This window comes from Malaya genurostris, chromosome 2 (genome assembly GCF_030247185.1).
Source record: "Malaya genurostris strain Urasoe2022 chromosome 2, Malgen_1.1, whole genome shotgun sequence".
Classification (NCBI taxonomy): domain Eukaryota; kingdom Metazoa; phylum Arthropoda; class Insecta; order Diptera; family Culicidae; genus Malaya; species Malaya genurostris.
Genome location: NC_080571.1, coordinates 305,026,812 through 305,046,408, shown reverse-complemented (window position 1 = coordinate 305,046,408; position 19,597 = coordinate 305,026,812). Strand labels below are relative to the sequence as shown.

At 37.3% G+C, this 19,597-nt stretch overlaps 2 protein-coding genes across 3 annotated transcripts in view; both read right to left on the bottom strand.

The window, feature by feature from the left end:
- Positions 1-6,782, bottom strand: part of LOC131430925 (LIM/homeobox protein Lhx3) — a 102,063-nt gene extending 95,281 nt beyond the window's left edge. Inside the window, exons 1-2 of one of the 2 annotated variants that reach the window (XM_058596212.1) lie at positions 6,578-6,780; positions 6,248-6,477 (exon numbers count right to left, since the gene is read on the bottom strand). The gene's annotated coding sequence lies outside the window, so the exon portion shown is untranslated. Of the gene's footprint in view, positions 1-6,247 lie in introns of both variants that reach the window. The other variant, XM_058596214.1, reaches the window with a different exon arrangement.
- Positions 6,783-7,907: 1,125 nt separating this feature from the next.
- LOC131429294 (3,4-dihydroxyphenylacetaldehyde synthase) lies at positions 7,908-12,509 on the bottom strand. The gene is made up of 3 exons (XM_058593352.1): positions 12,430-12,509; positions 9,211-9,445; positions 7,908-9,149 (listed from the first exon to the last, which is right to left on the bottom strand). The coding sequence occupies exons 1-3, from the start codon at positions 12,507-12,509 to the stop codon at positions 7,908-7,910; spliced, it is 1,557 nt and encodes a 518-aa protein (XP_058449335.1).
- Positions 12,510-19,597: the final 7,088 nt, after the last annotated feature.

Sequence of the window (19,597 nt, the reverse complement as noted above, 5' to 3'; positions counted from 1 at the left end):
CGGTTTGAGATTTTAAACACACTTTACCCCATAGTTCAACAGCAAACCTATGAGACTATAGGATCTTTTATTTGAGCCTAAGTTTGTTAAAATCGATCAAATCGTCTCTGAAAAAACTGAGTAAGTTTAGTTTGTAACTAATATGGTCTATAAATTAAATCAGTTTTGAGCAAAATCTTACCTGTTTTTGCATCGTCACACTTAATGTCGGTGTGAAATTTTAAATTGCTTTACCCTATGCAAATATATTATATATAAATATGGATCACTTTAACGAATTCAATACAAATCGAAAAAGACATCACAGTAACACCATCTCATGACGGAAAAGGCTATTAGTTCAGTCATGTTTAATAGTTTGCGTTTAGCGTGCAACCAGAAGTGGAATGTCAAAAATAATTGAGCATGATGCCTACATATAGAGGTGAGAACATTTTCATATTTGAATGTGTTTTTTTCTGACGAAAATAAATATCGCCTATAAATAATGTAGAATTATGCTCTTTTAGACCTATCGTATTCACTTTCAAGAGTTATGAAGTAGTATTTAACTTTGCTCATGAATGTTATGAATAGTGCTGAAAAGACGATACCTATAGGCTGCGATGGCAAACATATATAGAACAAAATTGAAATGAAATGAACGGTGTATTACAAGTTACTTTGATTGCGATATGTTTTTCATTGCGTTCATGACATTGAATTTAAATTAGCTGCACATTATCTTTTCTCTCCGGAACAGTTAGAATGTAAAAGAAAATTGTCATTTTTCTTAACTGTCATGAATTAAAAGTGCATATACTAAGCGATCTGCTCCTTGCTGTGAACTGTTTTGCGAATAGTTTGAACTTTTAGTCAAAATTTGAAATTTCGATATTTATTTTCTAAAAAGTAATTGAATTTCTTTGAACAGACGAACCATTCCAAAATTCGACAAATAGAAAGTTTGTTTAGCACTGAACAAATGTTAATAAATAGTATGAAGTACAATACAGTAAGCAAAAGATCAATTTTTCTTTGCTCGTCCAAGTCATCTTTCTGGAGATGGAGTTCAACGATGTGGGCGGAAAATTTTATTTTGCCCCGTTGCCTATTTTCCTCGGTACGCCACTGTTGGTAGCCTTAGTCATATTGTAAGATAGTAAAAAGAAATGATTGCCAATTACATTACAATAAACGCTACCTCTAAACAAAAAGTAGCTGTCACTTTCAGATTTGATTTAATGATTTTTTCATTTCAGGGAGCTTTAATTTCTTACCATTTTCAATACAGAATTTTTATCCCCCGATAAAGATTTACAGATTATTCTCTTGAAAAATATAGATTTAAATGCGGCAACGCTGCACGCTATGCGAAATAGAACGAAGCACGTTATGTGCTTCGTTCGAAAAGTGATGGTGTTTTCTTCTTTCGTACCAGCACGTAGCGGTTTTGCATCTTTAATTTTGTATGACGGTTTGAAAGTTTTGATACTCATCGCTATATAATTTCGGAACCGGAAGTCTGATCTGGATGAAAATGCACACTATATTTTAAGACAATTAGAGCTTCAATTCGAACCATGAATTGCGAAAAATCGATTTAACCGTTACTGATAAATCGAAGTGAGTACCGGTTTTGGAACTTTTCTTCACAATTATCAATGCTTTCGGAAGCGGAAACCGGGGACTAGTAGTCCCAAAATAGGTTTATATATCAACCAGGCGCGTAGCCAGAGAAAATTTTCGGGGGGGGTTTTAGAACATGGTGATAAATCAACACATGTACAATTTATATCACAATGTTTCCCATGGGATATAATTTTTTGTTTGGGGGGGGGGGGGTTTGAACCCCTAAACCCCCCCCCCCCTGTATACGCGCCTGATATCAACTATCTAACAAGATCTACCAACTAATCTAACCAGTGTGGTTGGCAATTAAAAAAAAAAGTCTAATAAAAATTTGCCCCACTGTATTACCGGAACTGGAAGTCGGTTCTGTATCAACTTCTCGGAAACTTTTTAAAGAATTGCAAGATCTTTTGTTTGTCGAAAAATTTCCGAGAAATTAAGTGCCTATTTTCTTATATATTTGCACATATTACTTTGTAATTCCGGAACCGGAAGTCGGATAAAGTCGGTTTTCACAGTGATTGCATAGCGTTTTTATATGAGAAGGGCAAAAATTATCTATGTCATAAAAATCGTTCAATCTAAAACATTTTGAAATGAATGGAGAGTTACTCACAAGTTCCTCTCTCACGCCTCCACGTGTGTTTTATGATCACCGGCGTCGACTAGATGCTACTGCCTTCCGCGATAGTAGCAGAATGAGAGGGTGCGAGCGAGTAAAGCCACGGTAAGCCTACCGTAGGCAGAATGAAACACCTCCGGAAGGACAATATAGAAAAGAATACGAATCGGAATAATCGGCATCGACCTAGGCGAAGAATGAAGGACAACGACATGGAACTGTAAATCGCTTGACTTCCCAGGGTGTAATCGAATACTGCACTATGAGTTGCAAACTTGCAAATTCGATGTCATAGCACTATAGTAACTTTGTTGGACGGTACAGAAAGTGTGGAAAAGCAGGCATCTAGTGTACTAGGAACTGGATTCATAGTGTTGGGACTACAATCAGTGACGTTGGAAATCAAGGGCCATTTCTTCAATTACCGCATAATCAACGTGCACTGCCTACATGAAATGAGACCCCATTAAGATAAGGAAACATTTTACGCGTAGCTAGAACGAACCTACTAGAGCTGCCCCCGGCGAGATGTGAAAGTCGTAATTGGTGACATCAACGTTCAGGTAGGCCGGCAGGTAATGTACAGACCTGTAATCGAGCTGGAGAGCCTGGAGATCACCTGTTCAAGATACGGAAAACCATATCGACGACCGATTCTTCTACGACGTCATCAATGTCCGTATCTACCACAGTGCAAACATTGATTCGAACCACTATCTTGTCGCTGTTTGCATTCATTCAAAACTGGAATGGCGAGACTCAAACTCGAGCAGCTACGGTGCGATCGTACTACCGTACTACGCGCGTTAGCTGGAGTTAGTTCTACCAACGGCGTCTCTTGAAGATGTCTGGAGGAATATAAGCACTGTCGAAACTGTACTAGGTACGAGGTTATCGAATCGAGGGAATGACTAGTTTGACGGCGATTGCCAGCAGTTGATCAAGGAAAAGAATGTAGCAAAGAGGATAGATGCTGCAACACCGTACGAGAGCGGACGGGAAACGGTACAGACAGGCGTGAAACAGACAGAACTCGGTTTTCCAGGAAAAAGAACCACCAGTAAGATCGTGTAAATGATACACGGAAGTTCTATGAGAATGTGAATCTCTCACGTAACGGCCACACACCATAGATCGAAATGTGCAGAGATGGCAGTAGTTACCCTTTTATAAACGATTGTAAAGTGACCGACAGTTGGAAGCAGAACTACGATGAGCATATGAATGGCGAAACACAAGATAAAGAGAACGACACAGGAATCAATCTGGATGCACGCTCAGCCGACTAAAGATTCCCAGCACCTGATCTATCGGAGATAAGTGATGAGATCGGTAAGCTGAGGAACAAGAAAGCCGCGGGCGATGGACACTTGACAGGTGAGCTACACAAACATGGAGGAGAGGCACTGGCAAGAGCGCGGCACGATCTTCCGAAAGTCCGTACAGCTTTTTAGCTTCGCTGACGACGTGGATATTGATTTGTGACACGTAATTTTGAGATGATGATGGAAACATACATCGGAACGTTGGACTGACTATAAATTCGTCGAGAACAAAGTACATGAGAGGAAGAGGCTCTGAAGAAGAAACACTACGCCTTCCACTGCGAATATTAATAGACGATATAGAGATGGTTGACGAGTGCGGGTATTTAGGCTCACTAGTGACCTCAGATAACGATACCAACAGAGAAATTTAGATGCGTATTTTGACAGGAAATCATGCGTACTTTGGACTTAGAAAAACTGTTCGATCAAGTAAACCACACGAAATGAACCGCCCTTAGTGATTTCGAAAAAAAAGGTTTTGCGACCATCTATGGCGGAGTGCAGATAGAAACGGGACGTGGAGACGGCGTATGAACCACGAATTGGAACAGCTGCTTGGATAACCACCTATCACCCGGACAGCTAAAATTGGATGGCGGGCATGTCATTATAATGCCATAATGACATAATTATAATATGTTCGTGAAGATAATCCCTAGTATATTATTAAAGAAAAATTAGCTGCTAAATTTAGATGTGGGATTTTCGATTGCATTGTTCGATAAAATATCAAATTGAGGACATGTTTAGCTATCAACAAATTATTCCTCTACGGCGTAAGTCATCTTGAATTTAGTTTAACTTTATTTTTATCTGTACCCAATTGGGATTAGATTGGAAAAAGACTGGTGAATAGCAGTAAAGAAAATAAAAGAAAACATAACCACTAAGACCGGAATCAATCTCCTAATTTTTCCTGTTCTTTTCATTGTACAAGTGGTAAAGTTTCAATTAAAAGTATGATTTAATGTTATTCGAAAAAAAGCCTAAATCAAAGCTTTCAATTTATCATCGCGTCAGTATTGGAAAAAAAGTTGAAGTGGTGTCTTTATGACATTTAGTTGTTAGTATCGCGTATGTAAATTTGATAAGCTTCTGTTTTGGCGGTACGTTTTTAGAAGCAACTGTCAAACGAAACATAAAACGATAAAGCTGTTAGTCGTTTGGCACATTGCCGAAAGAAAATACTAGTAAACAAAGCAACTGAAAAAGCAAACAAAATGATAACGAACTCGGTAACCGGCACGCTCTCTCCACTTACCGGTTCTACTGCGACTGGTAAGCGGTTAATAAAAAATATGGTAAAAGTGATAGGACCTTCCCATTTGTTCTCATTCGTAGTTGATAAAACTCGTTTTCGTAATATTTTATATTTTACTTGAAACCGATGCTAAAGGTTTCCTATGTGTACACGCACCACGAATTGCTCTTATCATCTTGTTGTTCCAAGCGGTTTATCGAAGTCAAAGAGCGCGGTTTCAAAGTGTATCCACGGTTGTAATGTGCAACGGTGACGTTTTGTACATGGTTGTCAGCTGCCATGCCAAGGTGAAGCGATGTAACAATGTTGTCAGTTCTATGCATTGCGAGCAGATTATCGAAGGTGTTCAACAATGTGGATGATACTAATGAATGCAAATCTTTGTAATTTCTAAATCCGCGAGTCCGCATCGTTCTCATACATAGAAGTAGGGGAGAGAAATCGACCGTCCCACGACAAAAGGGCCGAACTGCCAATGTCAGTAACTCTTTGTTTACTTTTTCTTTCACGATTTACCGAACTGATTTTATGTTTGACACTTTACTCTTCGTAAAACTTTCAAGTTTTCGATTTATATTGGAAACTTTAGAGAATTTGCAATAATGGCTCCGTAATAATCCAAAGAGAAAGTAAACAGAGAGAGGCTCTCATTTGCAGTTAGGCCTTTTTGTCGTGGGACTATCGAAATGTCAAATTCGTGCGCGCCAAAACAGCAGCACTGCGCACCCCTACAATTGACATGATATGTTTAATGTGATACCATGCGATGGCGTTGCTGAACTGAAATCAGATCTGGCTCTAAGCTGACAGGGTCTGTCTTAACTTATCATCTCAATCCGCAAGCAATAAAAAGCTTATAACAGAAAGCAATTTTCATAACAAATGCTGGTAGAGGTATGGTCTCGCTAGTAGTTAGAAGAACAAAACGTTCTATCAAATATCAAGAAGAGTAGCAGTGTAGATATAATTTTGTTAAGATATGCTGGAACTGAAAACTTCTTATGGAAAATGTTGAGTACTTGCGCTTCAATAAAATAATGTTTCAAACCGAAGTTTTTACTTTATCCTTAAGTCAATTCGATGAACAAATCTCAGTATAAATAATAGTATTTATAGGTAAAGTGAGGATTATTATACATATGGTTAGTCAATGATGATGATTACCATCAACAATGGTCGATTTTATTGTTACTTAATAGATAAGAAATCTCAAGAATTAGCTTGAACAAAAATCCATATTTATGAAATAGTTTTCTAGCTTTAAGACGATTGTATCTTACTCCAAAAGTATTCCAAAATCTCTTAAAGCAATTTCTAACATTCATACATGTTCTTTGTAGTCATAGGTTTTTGTAACATTTACACTGTATGAACAAAGTAAAATCCTGCTCTAAGTTCAATGGGAATTTGGTAAAATATACCAACCTTATGTATTATCTCCACCGTTTCTGTGCAACCACAAATCTCTCGTTATGCTATAACGACTCATCCGGGATCCATTTGAGAAAAAACTTTATCACTTATTCTAGCAATTAGGATGCAAATGAACGGTTTGGTTAATGTTCTAAGCCAGACCCTTATCCACCTCACTGACAGTCCAAATTCTCCGACGTTGTTGTACCTTTTCCTTCGAGGTAGCCCGCTTTAGCAGTTCACTGGTAATGTAAAAAAGTATTCGTTCAAAGTACAAACATTAGTTTAATTACTGGTAACCGCTAACGAGAAAATTTTCCGTCGCACGCGCAACATTTTTACCCTCTTTACGGAAAATAAGGATGACAGCGGGAAACTTCCCAACCACTTTATTGGAACCTTTACTAGAGCTCCTAAATAGGAGACTGTCACCGAGATTCATTCTGCAAAGCTGCGCAATCTAGCATTAGCAAGTCTCTAAATTTTCAACCTCACAAAAAGGAAGCACTTTATAGCAGGATCAAGAAAACAAGTCTTTTTACTTTCAAATCTTGAGACTGGCACATGTTGGAAGCGGGTCCATCTAACGAAACCGTGATTTCAGTACAAAATGAAAGAAGAGAAGATGGAAAGTTTTTAGTACAATGCACTGTGGTGGAAAACTCTCATTGGCTCCACCCACCGTTGCTAGGGGCAATATTTTCCGAACACCAACACCATGAGTGGATGTGTAAAGGTACTAACACTTGAATATGGTTGTGTGCGTGACGTTCACTTACCCCATGTCAAAAGAGCAGATTGTAGAGATTTGTACAACCCCTGCACAGAGTTTCTTTTGTCCCCTGGGGACCAGTTGGTAGAAGGAAACACTAAACTTTTCTCCTCCCATAATACTTTTACACACCAACTCAAACCTTTTCCATTCATGCTATCATCGAATCTATGTTAATCTTATGCCGCTGCCGGTACTACTCTTCGCGTATTCCATCCCTGTTTCTCGTACACAAATCTCTCCGAATCCTGTATCCCCATGGATCCATGTGTGATCCCTAAGTTTCCGGAATGTATTCCAAAGAGCTGCAAATGTGCAGGGTGCCAGATGCTTAACATTTTTCTTACCACCTTGCTATCACCACCATTCGGTGTTAGTTAAGAAATATGTGCCGTAGTGCTTTTCCCGTTGCATGCTAACTCTCCTTTAGACGTCCGGATGCTGTTGTACCGTTATCAACACCGTGAGTCCCATCAGCAGGGCAAGAAAATGCTAAATCATGTGCTCGCACTTTCTGCTAGCTGCGTTCCGTGAAAGCGTATAGGTGTATTTGTACAATGAATAACTAACTTATTGACTGAATACATAACTGAAGTGGTAACAAATTTTATTGATATACTGAAAATATGCTTGGAATGAATAATTGATTGCATGAACAGTACTGAGTATAACCTATTTTTCATATGACATGGTCGGTCTATTTTATTTCAGTTTCAGTTTGACTAACATATTTCTAGTTTTCCGTCTATTGATAGAGTGTATTTGAAGTATAGGTTCGTATTCCAAGAAATGCAATACGAATTTTACCATTTATTTTTTTCATAATTGGTGTCTAACTGATAATTTAACACTTATTCTAAGCCTGATATTACACATTTTCCACAAAGTCTATTATGGTAGCTAGTGAACCTTTTCATTTGTCAGAAGAAGTCCGTTTAGACTTTCCGTAACTTTTTCTATGGGCTTTTCCTTTTCATTCATCTCCTGGTTTGCAAAGTCCTTGCTTGTGATATTGTTTCCATTATCGTCGATGCCCAGCAACAGATCTGTTTGTGTTTTTATCTCCTTCCATGCATAATCGATATCTTCAAGCTGCGGATCAATCCCGGCTATCATGAATCGAAGTATGAACTTTTCTTGATACGTGGCCGGAATCATAAAAATTTTCTTACGTTTAGTTATGTTTTCCAAAAGTTGTTTCGAAAGGCTATCCTCTCCCTTGAGACGGAAGCAAACCAGTGCCAGTGTGGATGAAGTGACCTCAAATCTTTCATCCGTACGCACATAACGTTCAAATTTCTGCGCTAGGCTTATGTGGAATCGAATTAGACTGCGTATCTTTTCAGCGCCCATAGTTTTCAATGTGATCCATACTTTCAGCGATCGGAACCTTCTGCCGAGTTGAATTTGCCAGTGACGATAATCGGGTGCTTTACTTTGACCCTGATATTTATGTTGAAGATATATACGATCTACGCTGAACGCTTCAGTGATCTTTCCAGCGTCTTTGAACCACATTGCACAACAGTCAAAGTTAACAAATAACCACTTGTGCAAATTGAAATTCAGTGAATCTGCGGCCTCTATGCCTTTCTTAATCCAAGCATATTCAGCAAGGCAGAAGGACGCTCCTGCGTAAGCTGCATCTATATGAAGCCAAATCTGATTAGCGTTACAGTAGGGGCCAATTTCTTCTAAATTGTCATAAGCACACGTTCCAGTAGTGCCAAGTGTGGCAACCATTATTACCGGGAACAGTCCCTTTGCCTTATCGTCTTCAACTGCGTCAATTAGTGTTTTTCCTCTCAACACACAATCAGGATCTGCTGGTAGAAGACGCATCTTGATAGCACCCAAAATACCGGATTTCTCAACAGCACTGTTACTCTGATCACTGGTATACGCAACCAACCTACCACGAATCTCTGCTTCTGTCAGATCAGGGTGTTCTGTTGTTAATCTACGGACAGCTTGTTCACGGGCAACAAGAACAGCGATGAAAATGGACTCGCTTGCCGAACCTTGAATGATTCCACCTCCGTTTCCTTCGTCGCAGTTCAGAAAACACTTCGGTAGATTCAGTAGCTGTCCTACCCAGTTCATCGTGATAACTTCTAGTTCGGTGCAAACCGGGCTGCATATCTGAAATTAGACTGCCATTAATAGCTGTTCTCTATTGCACTCTACTTCTCAACAATCTTACCCAGCTAAAACCGACGACTCCAAGTCCGGCAGCAATAGTTTCGCCTACAATCGATGAATAGGACGTTTGTGATGGATAAAATGCATGAAAATGTGGCGACTGCCAATGCGTTAGCCCAGGTAGAATGCAACGCTTGAAGTCTTCCATGATCGATTTCCAATCATCGCCGTGCTCGGGCATGTCTTTCGGAATCATTTCATGAAGATATCCTGGTTCGACGGATGGCAGGACGTCCCTAGAGTTAAATATTTCGCGATTATTAAAGAATTAGTTTTACTCGATTCTGGGAAAAGTGAGCGTGTCATACAGGACAATAACTTGTGAAAAGCTAGCTTCACTAAATATTGGCCTAATATGGTTTTGAATATTTTCGTCTAAATGGAAGCCGAATGAACGAAATCAATTTTGAACAATCACGTAGAAAATCAAATGTGTAAGGTTCCGAAATTGCGAAATCTCTTCAAACCATTCCGTGAATGGAAAACTATTGATCAGAAGTATCAGAGCAAGCGTCGTTATAGAGCTTTCGATTGATGACTGCATTAAGAGAATTAATACCGTTTTCGTTTATTGATCAGAGCAGCCCAAGAGCTGACCCAGAACTGCCCAAAAAACTTTTGATGTGTTTGTTTTAGCAACCTGGGGTCGCTCTAGATTGGACTCCAATCGCGTACTTTCGTTCTGAAAATTTTCTCGGGTCGCACCACAACATCCATGCGAGTTTATTTATTTTTTCTTTTTTCTATGATTTGTTGCTTAGGGTGCGTACCACGTGTTCGTTTTACTCGGATTCAGAGTCGCCCGCGTGTAGGTTCAAAAACGAAAACGGTATAAGAAAAATTTGAGAATAACAAGGGTGGCTAAATTAATAGTGACGTTTTTCATTGAGAACCACTGGTGGCGTGGACTTTTCTGGTTAGCAGTAGCCTATTGTCATAAATCAAGTAAACCTAGATTTCTCACTGTACGGAGACATTGACAGCACCTCTAATGATAAACGGCTGTACTTTTCTCCATTAGCTACTGTAGTTGTGTTGTTGTTGAACGACAAAACGTATGTAAAACCAGACTTTTGAAAGCTTCCCTGGTAGTTTCATGTGGCCACCATGTCGTGGAAATATCCACAACAGAAATAAATACGTACAATTCGCTACTGCACCCAAAAATATCTCAAGTTTTCGGTACAAATATGTTTTATTTATATGCTTAATGCTTAAGTACACGAAGGCAAAGCGAAGTTTTGCCTAGATGTGTCCTGCTGCCACTATAGTCAAAATAAACTTCAATACCGTGTATTTCATTGAAAAAAAAGAGCCGATGTCTATTGTAAAGCTGAAGCAACAAAAAAGTGACTAGGAATACTTCAGTAATAAAAAAGCCAGTCAGATGATACGAGGAATTTCAAGAAATTTCATCAAAACAACAAGCATAAGACCGAATAGGACTATCGACACTTTCTTCTGTAAAGTGCCATAAAATAAAATTATTTTGATTCCTCAAATTTCCTTAAATTGTATTGGAATGTATATAGTGTTGGATGATACTATTAATTGTTTACGTTTGAATTTTAAAGATTTTTACATGAAACACTTGAAAAGTATTTGGATTTCTGGAAATTGTATTTTTGCATTTTTTAAATTAATCATTTGGTGCAGATACAATTAATGAAGAAAAAGTTTATGCAATTGATACTTTTGAAAATTTCACGTGATATATTTTCAAGTATATTTTTTCATTTAACATGTTTAAGACATAAGCAAACATTTGAAAAAGAATGATCTAAATATTGAGATTTTTAACATCACCTTCATATTGAATAAAATCACTGGAATTGAGTGGTGATACATTTCATATATTTTCGGGAAAGTTTTTAACTGATACAAAATTCTGAGCTTCTCCAAAAATGTAATCTGAAAAATATTACAGTCGGTCTCGATTTTTATCGATAATAATTTTTTTTTTAATTTTTGAGGAATTAAAAAATTTTGCGCACAAAACATCCAACTGTCTCGGGTGCTCGGTAAATGTCTGGTGATCCTCATTACAATTTTAAATTTTAAACAAATATAAAAATGCACGACTAGAAGCATTTGGTTGGTTTTAGTACTTTTCAGTGCCACTTTTGCGAAATACTGAAATATAAATCTCAATCAATTTAACAATTATAAATGTATAATCGACAAATGAATTTAAATGATAAGTATCTCGCAGAATTTTGATAAAAGCTGACAGACTGTTCGAAATGTCGGCAGACGCTTTCGCTGATTTCGGTATATTAGTTATTTACTGACAAGTTCTGCAAAGTTCGCAACAAGATGTGCTGCTCCGAGTTGTAAAAATTTTATTTTAACGAAAATAAAAAAGGGTTCGAAATACTCGAGCACCAGTAAAATTTCGTGTTGCCGATTTAATTTGGTACTTCGTTATGCCGAGTTCGAGACCCGGTTCAAAGTGTGTAGGTCAGCACTTTCAATTTTTTTTTTAAATTTGTATCCTTCTGTGACTATCTATAGTTTTCTAAAAATGTTTGAGAAGTATTAAATTGTGTCCTCCCGTCAATTTTTGCGAAGATTTTTGAAAATGTTTACTTCTTTCCAACAAATTTTCAATTACATGAGGAATACCAAGTTTTGAAAACAGACGTATTTTCCTTAAAACTTTGAACAACTATTTAGGACTATTCTAACATTGAATGTAACATGTTTTCACCTTTTTCGTTCAAAATTAACTCTAACCTGTTGCATATTCTCGCTTTGTCCTTGGAAATTAACAAAACCTTCTAACGCTGTGTACTTTGTGTAATTTTGTTGAACAAAATATGTTTCACAAGAATGTTTTTATTCTCTCCAAATATATGACTTTCAACTCCATAGTTTGTTTCTGAGCTCAATAGATACAAAATTAACACAACGTAACAAATTTCTTTCGATAATTAATTTTTCAATTGTAAATAAGCCCATTTTCTAAAAACATTCGTGCGTATGCAACGCTACTTCGTATTCATATGTTTTAGAACATATTTGTTTTCAAGATTCTCTATTAGACTTGAAATTAAAATATATCAAATTAGTATAACTTTGCGTCCGAATTCTTCCATTCCGATGATCGAATATCACCTGCTTCCAATGAAATAATCCATGTAATTTATGCACCACTTCAAAATGGGCACCGTTCAACGACGAAAATATTTTAAAACTTTCTTCGGTAACTATCTCATACCTATCTCTTATATTTTCCAAATAATCTGCCACAAAATCGATCGCTGCTTTTCCAAACTCACGAAACTCATTTATGTCCATGTTCGCCATGTTGGTTTGATTTTTATTGTTCGATTTTACTACACTTGAAAATATTAGCACTGAACGGAAGCCAAAGTTCTTTTTTTCCTCGTTCAACAAATTTGACTTCTATTTCACTGAACTACCGAAAACACCATCTCGAAACTTTTCGAAAACATACGCAACCGAACTCGATCGGAGACTGAGCGAAAGCCTTCCAGGCTGAGCTTTATTTATGCACAGAACTGCTGAGTGGCCACGCAACGCCAAGAGATCCCCCAGACCCCCGAAAAACAACAACAGAAAATGAACAACAGTAGATCTACGGAGGTAAACTTGGCGGCTATTATAGAGAAGAGCCACTGGTTGCCGAGATGACCCCTGATTATACCGCACCGCTCAGCTGGCTGGTGATCGCATGGTCACACCGGAAGGGATTCAACGAAACAGTCGCGACAGGTAAATAAGCCAGTAGTGCCGCCCGTAAAAAGAAGATAAAGGCGAAGCATGAAGAGTCTTGAGGAAAGAAATGCTATGCAAATAATGCACTTTACTCGTCAACATCACCAACATCAGCGTCTGTATTCAGTAGAATTGTTATGACAATGCTTGATAGTGAAGAGCCAAGACAAGTTCAAGTGACCGAATCCTCCGTGAATGTTAATATGAAAGTGATGCAATGATAAATTGCAGAGGATCAGCCCGAAAAGATAATTATGTTGTAGCATGATAAACATTTCATAAGTAGGGTTACCGCACTAGATTACAAAATCTGAATAATAATGCAACTTATGACACATTTTGCGAACACAAAACCCCATCAATGTACAATATTTCGATTTTTAAATGGGTTTTATTATTATACTTTCTTTCAACTATAGTTGTTCTAGACTGTGTACAATGCTATCGGAAGTAAAATGAATTCATGCAAAATAAAAATTTCGTTTCATGCAGTTACTGATTTCTGATGAAAAATATACTGAAATTTCATCAGCGATTACCACCCTGATGAACATACCCGAATCAGCAATGTCATTGAAATTACCGAACCAAATTATATAAACGTGTGACCGACCAAATTGGTCTGAGATGGGGAACGCCGGAAAAGGTTTAATTTTATTATTTAAAAAAGTAGGTATCACATGTTAATTAATTAGGCAGGCCCCCAAAATGAAAAACCACTACCAAAATAATCAAATTCCGTGGACAGTGAAACTGAAAGTGGGACGACGGATGTCTTTAGAGCACAGTAAAACTTTACTCTCATTGGTTGATCAGAGACAACCAGTTATCTTGGAAGCGGTTAAATGCTACCGTACTTGTATGTCAGGGAACAGTTTTGTCGATCAATAGTACAGAATCAATACCTATGAAGCCCAGTAATGCAATCTCTATAAATTTGAAAAACTGGATTGATTGTTCATTTTCACGATAGAGTACAAAAATGCTTTTCTTTAGTCTCATCATGTTCGACATCATACGACTAGCCAAAGGAATCACGAAGGAGCATGATAAACGAAGATAATTGTCTAGCTTTTGGAAGTTATATTCATACTGCCGGTCACTTTGTTAACGTTCATGATCGAAAGTGAAGAGCTTTTATTTGTGACATGAAGTGTTAAAAATAGTGTTGAATGTGACGATTGGTTTGAAGAAGTACTTTCCAAGAGTACCCAAACGAGTTTTTTTTAGTCAAATTATGTATTAGGTAATATCCGGGAAATTACGATGACATCGCATAAACCACTTATTTAGCATATTGTCTGGGTTGAAAGAAACGGTTCGTTGGTATGGTATTCTGCAGTGAGTTCGATCAATTGAATAATGAGAAATGGAAATGCGAAGTTTTAGCATCAGCAGTATCGTGACACAACGAGTTAGTGATACAATATTAGCGCATCAGACCGGATAACAATAATCCTGTGATAAGTATTAAATAATATACTATTCAATAGAATCGTTTGTAACCTTACCTTGCCCACCTTGAGTTTTTAGAATTCAATTCCAGAAACTTTCAAGTCAATCATGTTCATAGATTTTGTGTTAGAATCAGTTTTCAATGAAAGAAAATAAAGAAATTCTTATATAAAGGAGAGTAAACGTATGAACAATATGAACTGTTAAGCATTGATATATGCTATTTTAACACATTTCGTGCGAACGTGAACGTGAACAAATGTTGGTAACAATCTTTCAGATCTCAGATCTCAATCTTAGGGCCCCTTGAAATAATTTGTTTCTTCAAAATCATCTAGGCTGTCTGCTGGAAAGGACCAAACATTTGTTTACCGGTGTTTTTCAAATGTATTTCTTTCAGAAGATTATTAAAATTTAAATAAAATATAAATTTAAGGGTGAGCAAGGGATAATTTGAATCAAACAACACTTTTTTTTGTAATTTTTTACTAAGAAATAGCTTGAGCAAATTTATTCAAATATTAAAGCATCATTTAATGAATATGTAGTTAAATTTCCGTATATTAATATTAAAAAATAAGGCGGTAACAGAGCATTTCCCAAAACCTCTTTTGAGAATCACTTTGCGCGGTGAACACGATAACTCGGCGTAAAATTATCTGAAATCAAAAATGTTCTTAAATTTAATTAAAGTACGTTAATTTAAGCAAAAAACGCGATCTTATGCTAATTTTTCCGCTAATTTTGAGGTGAAAACTACCATAATATGAAAATCGAAAAATTTCAAAAACGTAGGGGAGGCATTTTGTAACAAGAAAGTATGTTCCAAGTTTGAAAAGAATCGGATCAGTAGATTTTGTAGGATCGTGTACACGGACTTCGAAAAATTGGTTTTCAAAAAATATTTTTGGTAACTTACACTGAATATTTTCATAATATTTTTTTAATGTTAAACTACAAGAAAATGTATAAAAAACAATTTTCGAAACTATTTATCTGGATTTAGGAACTGAATTCTGAGCTTTATATTATGTTCGGAATTCGAATCCAGAATTCTGATTCAGGATTTCAACTTAAGATTTCTGGAACAAATAATGCCGAATAACGCGTCTTCGGAGCATGAACATTTATTAGTGGAAACTATGATTGCCTCCGGTTTACAACAGATTAACTTTTTAACGAACCTGCATGGAAAATTGCTAGACTTAGCATTTGTTAGTTGCGCCAATGATTGCGAAAATCTAGCACCACCATCGCCGCTAATGAAACTAGATCACCACCATTTTCCTTTCATTTTAAAAATTGAAGTTCCTCAATGCGTGCACATGATTGACGATGCAGAAATATTCTACGATTTTAATCGGTGCAATTTTCGTGAGTTAAGTGCTGAAATTATACGAATTAACTGGGTGGAGATACTGGCGCATGGCACTTTGGATGAAGCAATAGAGAAATTTTATTATGAATTAGATGCAATTTTTCGATATCTCGTGCCTAGAAGAAAACGCAGATGTCAATCTAATAGCAAACAAACTTGGTGGAATGGAGAGCTGCGTAACCTCAGGAATCGTCTAAGGAAAGCTCTCAAACGATTTTTCCGGACAAAAAATCTAGATGATAAATTGCTCGTTCGTGATTTGGAACACCAATTTGAATTATTGAACGCATCGTGTTTTCGGCTGTACGTTTCACGGATGGAGATCAATTTGAAGGCTGACCCGAAACAATTTTGGTCTCATCTGCGGAATAAAACTTCTTCCCGGGGAATTCCTGTCAGTGGCCACTATCGTCACCAATCTTCGTCGACATTTTCGGATTCAGCCAACCTATTCTCGTCATTCTTTCAAAGCGTGCTAAGTAATAACTCACCGCCTTTGTCAGAATCGTACCTGAGTAGTTTGCCGACGTATTCTTTGAGTATACCTGCTACTGCTTTTACTGAACGCGAGGTGTACAACAATCTACGACAAGTCGATGGATCGAAAGGGCCAGGATCTGACGGGTTGCCTCCGACGCTCGTGAAGGAATGTTCTTCTGCTTTGGCATCTCTGCTTTTCAACCGCTCGCTTGCTGAGCACTATTTTCCAGCGAAGTGGAAAGAAGCGGTAATAGTTCCATGTTCACAAAACTGGAAACGTGCACGATGTCACCAATTATAGAGGAATTTCTATCCTAAGCTGTTTACCAAAAGTATTCGAACGCATGGTGTTGGATATTCTTTACCCTTCAGTAAAGCACATTATCGCCACTGATCAGCATGGGTTTGTCAAAAAGCGGTCTACTACCACCAATTTAATGAGCTACCATTCTTTATTGATAGACAAACTAGAAAAACGACAACAAATCGATGTGGTGTATTTTGATTTTTCAAAAGCATTCGACCGTGTTCCTCATCAGTTCGCTGTGGAAAAATTGAGGCGTAGTGGATTCCCTGTTTGGTTAACCAATTGGATTCTATCATATCTAACGGATCGTAATCAGGGCTTGTATTGTGAATCCTCAAACGAACGAAGCAACAAAAAATATCTGCTGTGAACACTTTGCTTGACATAGCTGAATGAGAAACCTATATTAGAGAGAAAATGGATGCGTGAGAGTATATGCTACTGAGCAGACCAATTCCCCTTGCCAAGTAAATTGTCTGTGCTCTCATTCTCAGTTAACACATGAACTAAGCAATCCATGACAATGTAATGAAATGAAGGGTTCACTCTCGTTAGTATTGTACGAGAAAGAAGACCATGCCTCACGGTGTGCTACAAGACGCGAAGCAACGTCATATAGGCAATGTTTACGGTTTATTTTTAAAAAGTAGGTTTACAGAAATCATTTTTAACATAATGTTCGCATTCCAAGACCAAATTTGATCACATTTCAAACAGACTTTAAACATTTTATAGCAGAAATTTTGCATTTGAGCCCATTTTCAAAACGATCCATTTTTTTCTTGGCAGTTTACACTGTGTACATATCCTAGAAACACTAAAAGCAATGTTCTTTAAATTAATATTCATCGGAATTAAAAGTTATGAAACTAGTTTCCTCATAGGCATCTACAATATGAGAACCATTCATCAAATGCTAACCTCATGAAGCATAGGTCTCAGCAAGCGGGCATATTCATGAACTAATGAACGAACGAAGCAGCTCTCCTGGCTTGGGTTGCGCTGTGAATTCTACCTGACATACGAATGTGTGTGAATAGCATAGATAGTGAAACCCTTTCGTTCATATTCGTTGCTTCAATATGCAAGCCCTGATCGTAATGCTTCCGTACGAATCGGATCTGCACTCTCGGATTCGTTTCACGTTACTTCGGGTGTACCGCAAGGGAGCCATCTCGGACCACTTCTTTTCGTGTTATTCGTGAACGATCTTCACAGTGAATTGTCGTCATTTAAAGTAATGTATGCTGACGATCTCAAAATTTCTCGCATCATTACAAGCCTTGTGGATTGCTGTGCTCTACAAATGGATATTGACCGAATCCTGGATTGGTGTGACAGAAACGGCATGACAGTAAACGTTAAGAAATGTAATGTGATCGCTTTCTCACGGGCACAGTCTCCAATTATTTTCGAATACTCCATGATGATGGCTTCAGTTGAACGAGTTTCGTCTATTAAAGACTTGGGAATTATTCTCGATTGCAAGCTTCGTATCATCGAACAGTTTTCATTCGTTACTGCGAAGGCCTATGCAGTTTTGGGACTAATCAAACGAAACACTCAAAACTTCAACGACGTGTACTGCCTCAAGACAGTTTACATCGCACTAGTACGCAGTATCCTGGAGTATGGAGTTACAGTTTGGGCTCCGTATCACGGTGTTCACATCGATCGGATCGAAAGGGTGCAGAAGTGCTTCGTCCGATTCGCACTCCGAAGACTACCTTGGATAAATCGTCCTCAACTACCTCGTTATGAGAATCTCTATGCTCTCATCAACCTACCTACTTTACAAACCAGACGAATACTCCTTCAACAACTCTTCGTGTTCGACCTACTGAATGACAACATTGATTGCCCCATACTACTGGAAAGAATTAATTTTAACGTTCCGGGAAGATCATTGCGAAGAACGGATTTTCTTCGTCGTTCCCTTTATTGCACACAGTATGACCAAAACAACCCAATGGATGTCTGTTGTCATCGTTTCAATAGCGTGTATCATTTATTTGATTTTAATATGAGCAAAGACACATTCAAATCGAAAATAATATTTTTAAGTTAACATAAGTGTGTAGCTATAAAGTAAAAGTCTGTGCGATAGGTCACTTCTAGTCGAAGACAATAAAGAAATAAAATAAAAATTCATAATATAAATTTAGATCTGGATTCCGGAACGAAATTTTAGATCTGAACTCCGAACTTAAATTTTAGGGATGACTCCTGAACCAGAATAATTCCTGAATTTAATCCCAAACTTCAGAACCTGAATTCTGAAAACGAGTTCAGATCCATAATTCTAGAACTAAATTTATGAATTGAATTCTGATCATGTTCCAGATTTCGAATTTGGTTTTTGAATTCAGTTCTAGTTCCTGAATCCAGTTCTAGTTCCTGAAATTTTGACAAAAAATACATCACAGTTGTAAACGTTGGATCTCGAAGTTTCATGCATTTCTAAGACATTCCGCATCAAAAAAATAATTTTCATTTTGGAAGTCTCCAAGTTTTTACAAAAAAATTTTTTTTTTGAGATTACACCAGATGTGGACGATTCATGCATTTCTAAGATATTTGGAATCAAACATTTTTTTTTCTTTAGTTTTGAGTTTTTTTTAAGCGGATTTCCGAGGTTACGCGGTACGTATCCCTCGCGTAAAAAGAGACCTCAGTGTATTGACATTCGGAAGTGTGAAAGAAGCATATCACGTCCTCCAGATATGTCTGTGACATTATTATTCATTCTTGTTCAGAGCGCGTTTGAAAAAATGAGAAAAATGTTTCTATCCAATTGATGTCGATGCACTGTATTTCCTTGATTTTTACAAAAAAAAATATACGAGCATTATCTATAACATAACATCTCCATTACAACCCTTTCGAACTAGATCAATGACCTAATAGTAGTTTTCATATAAGCCTAAATTTATCAATGGCTGGGTTGAAAATTATGTAACGTTTATATACAGACATAAAAGATTGTACAGACCCTTTATTGTGTCACGATATCGAAAAATAGTAACG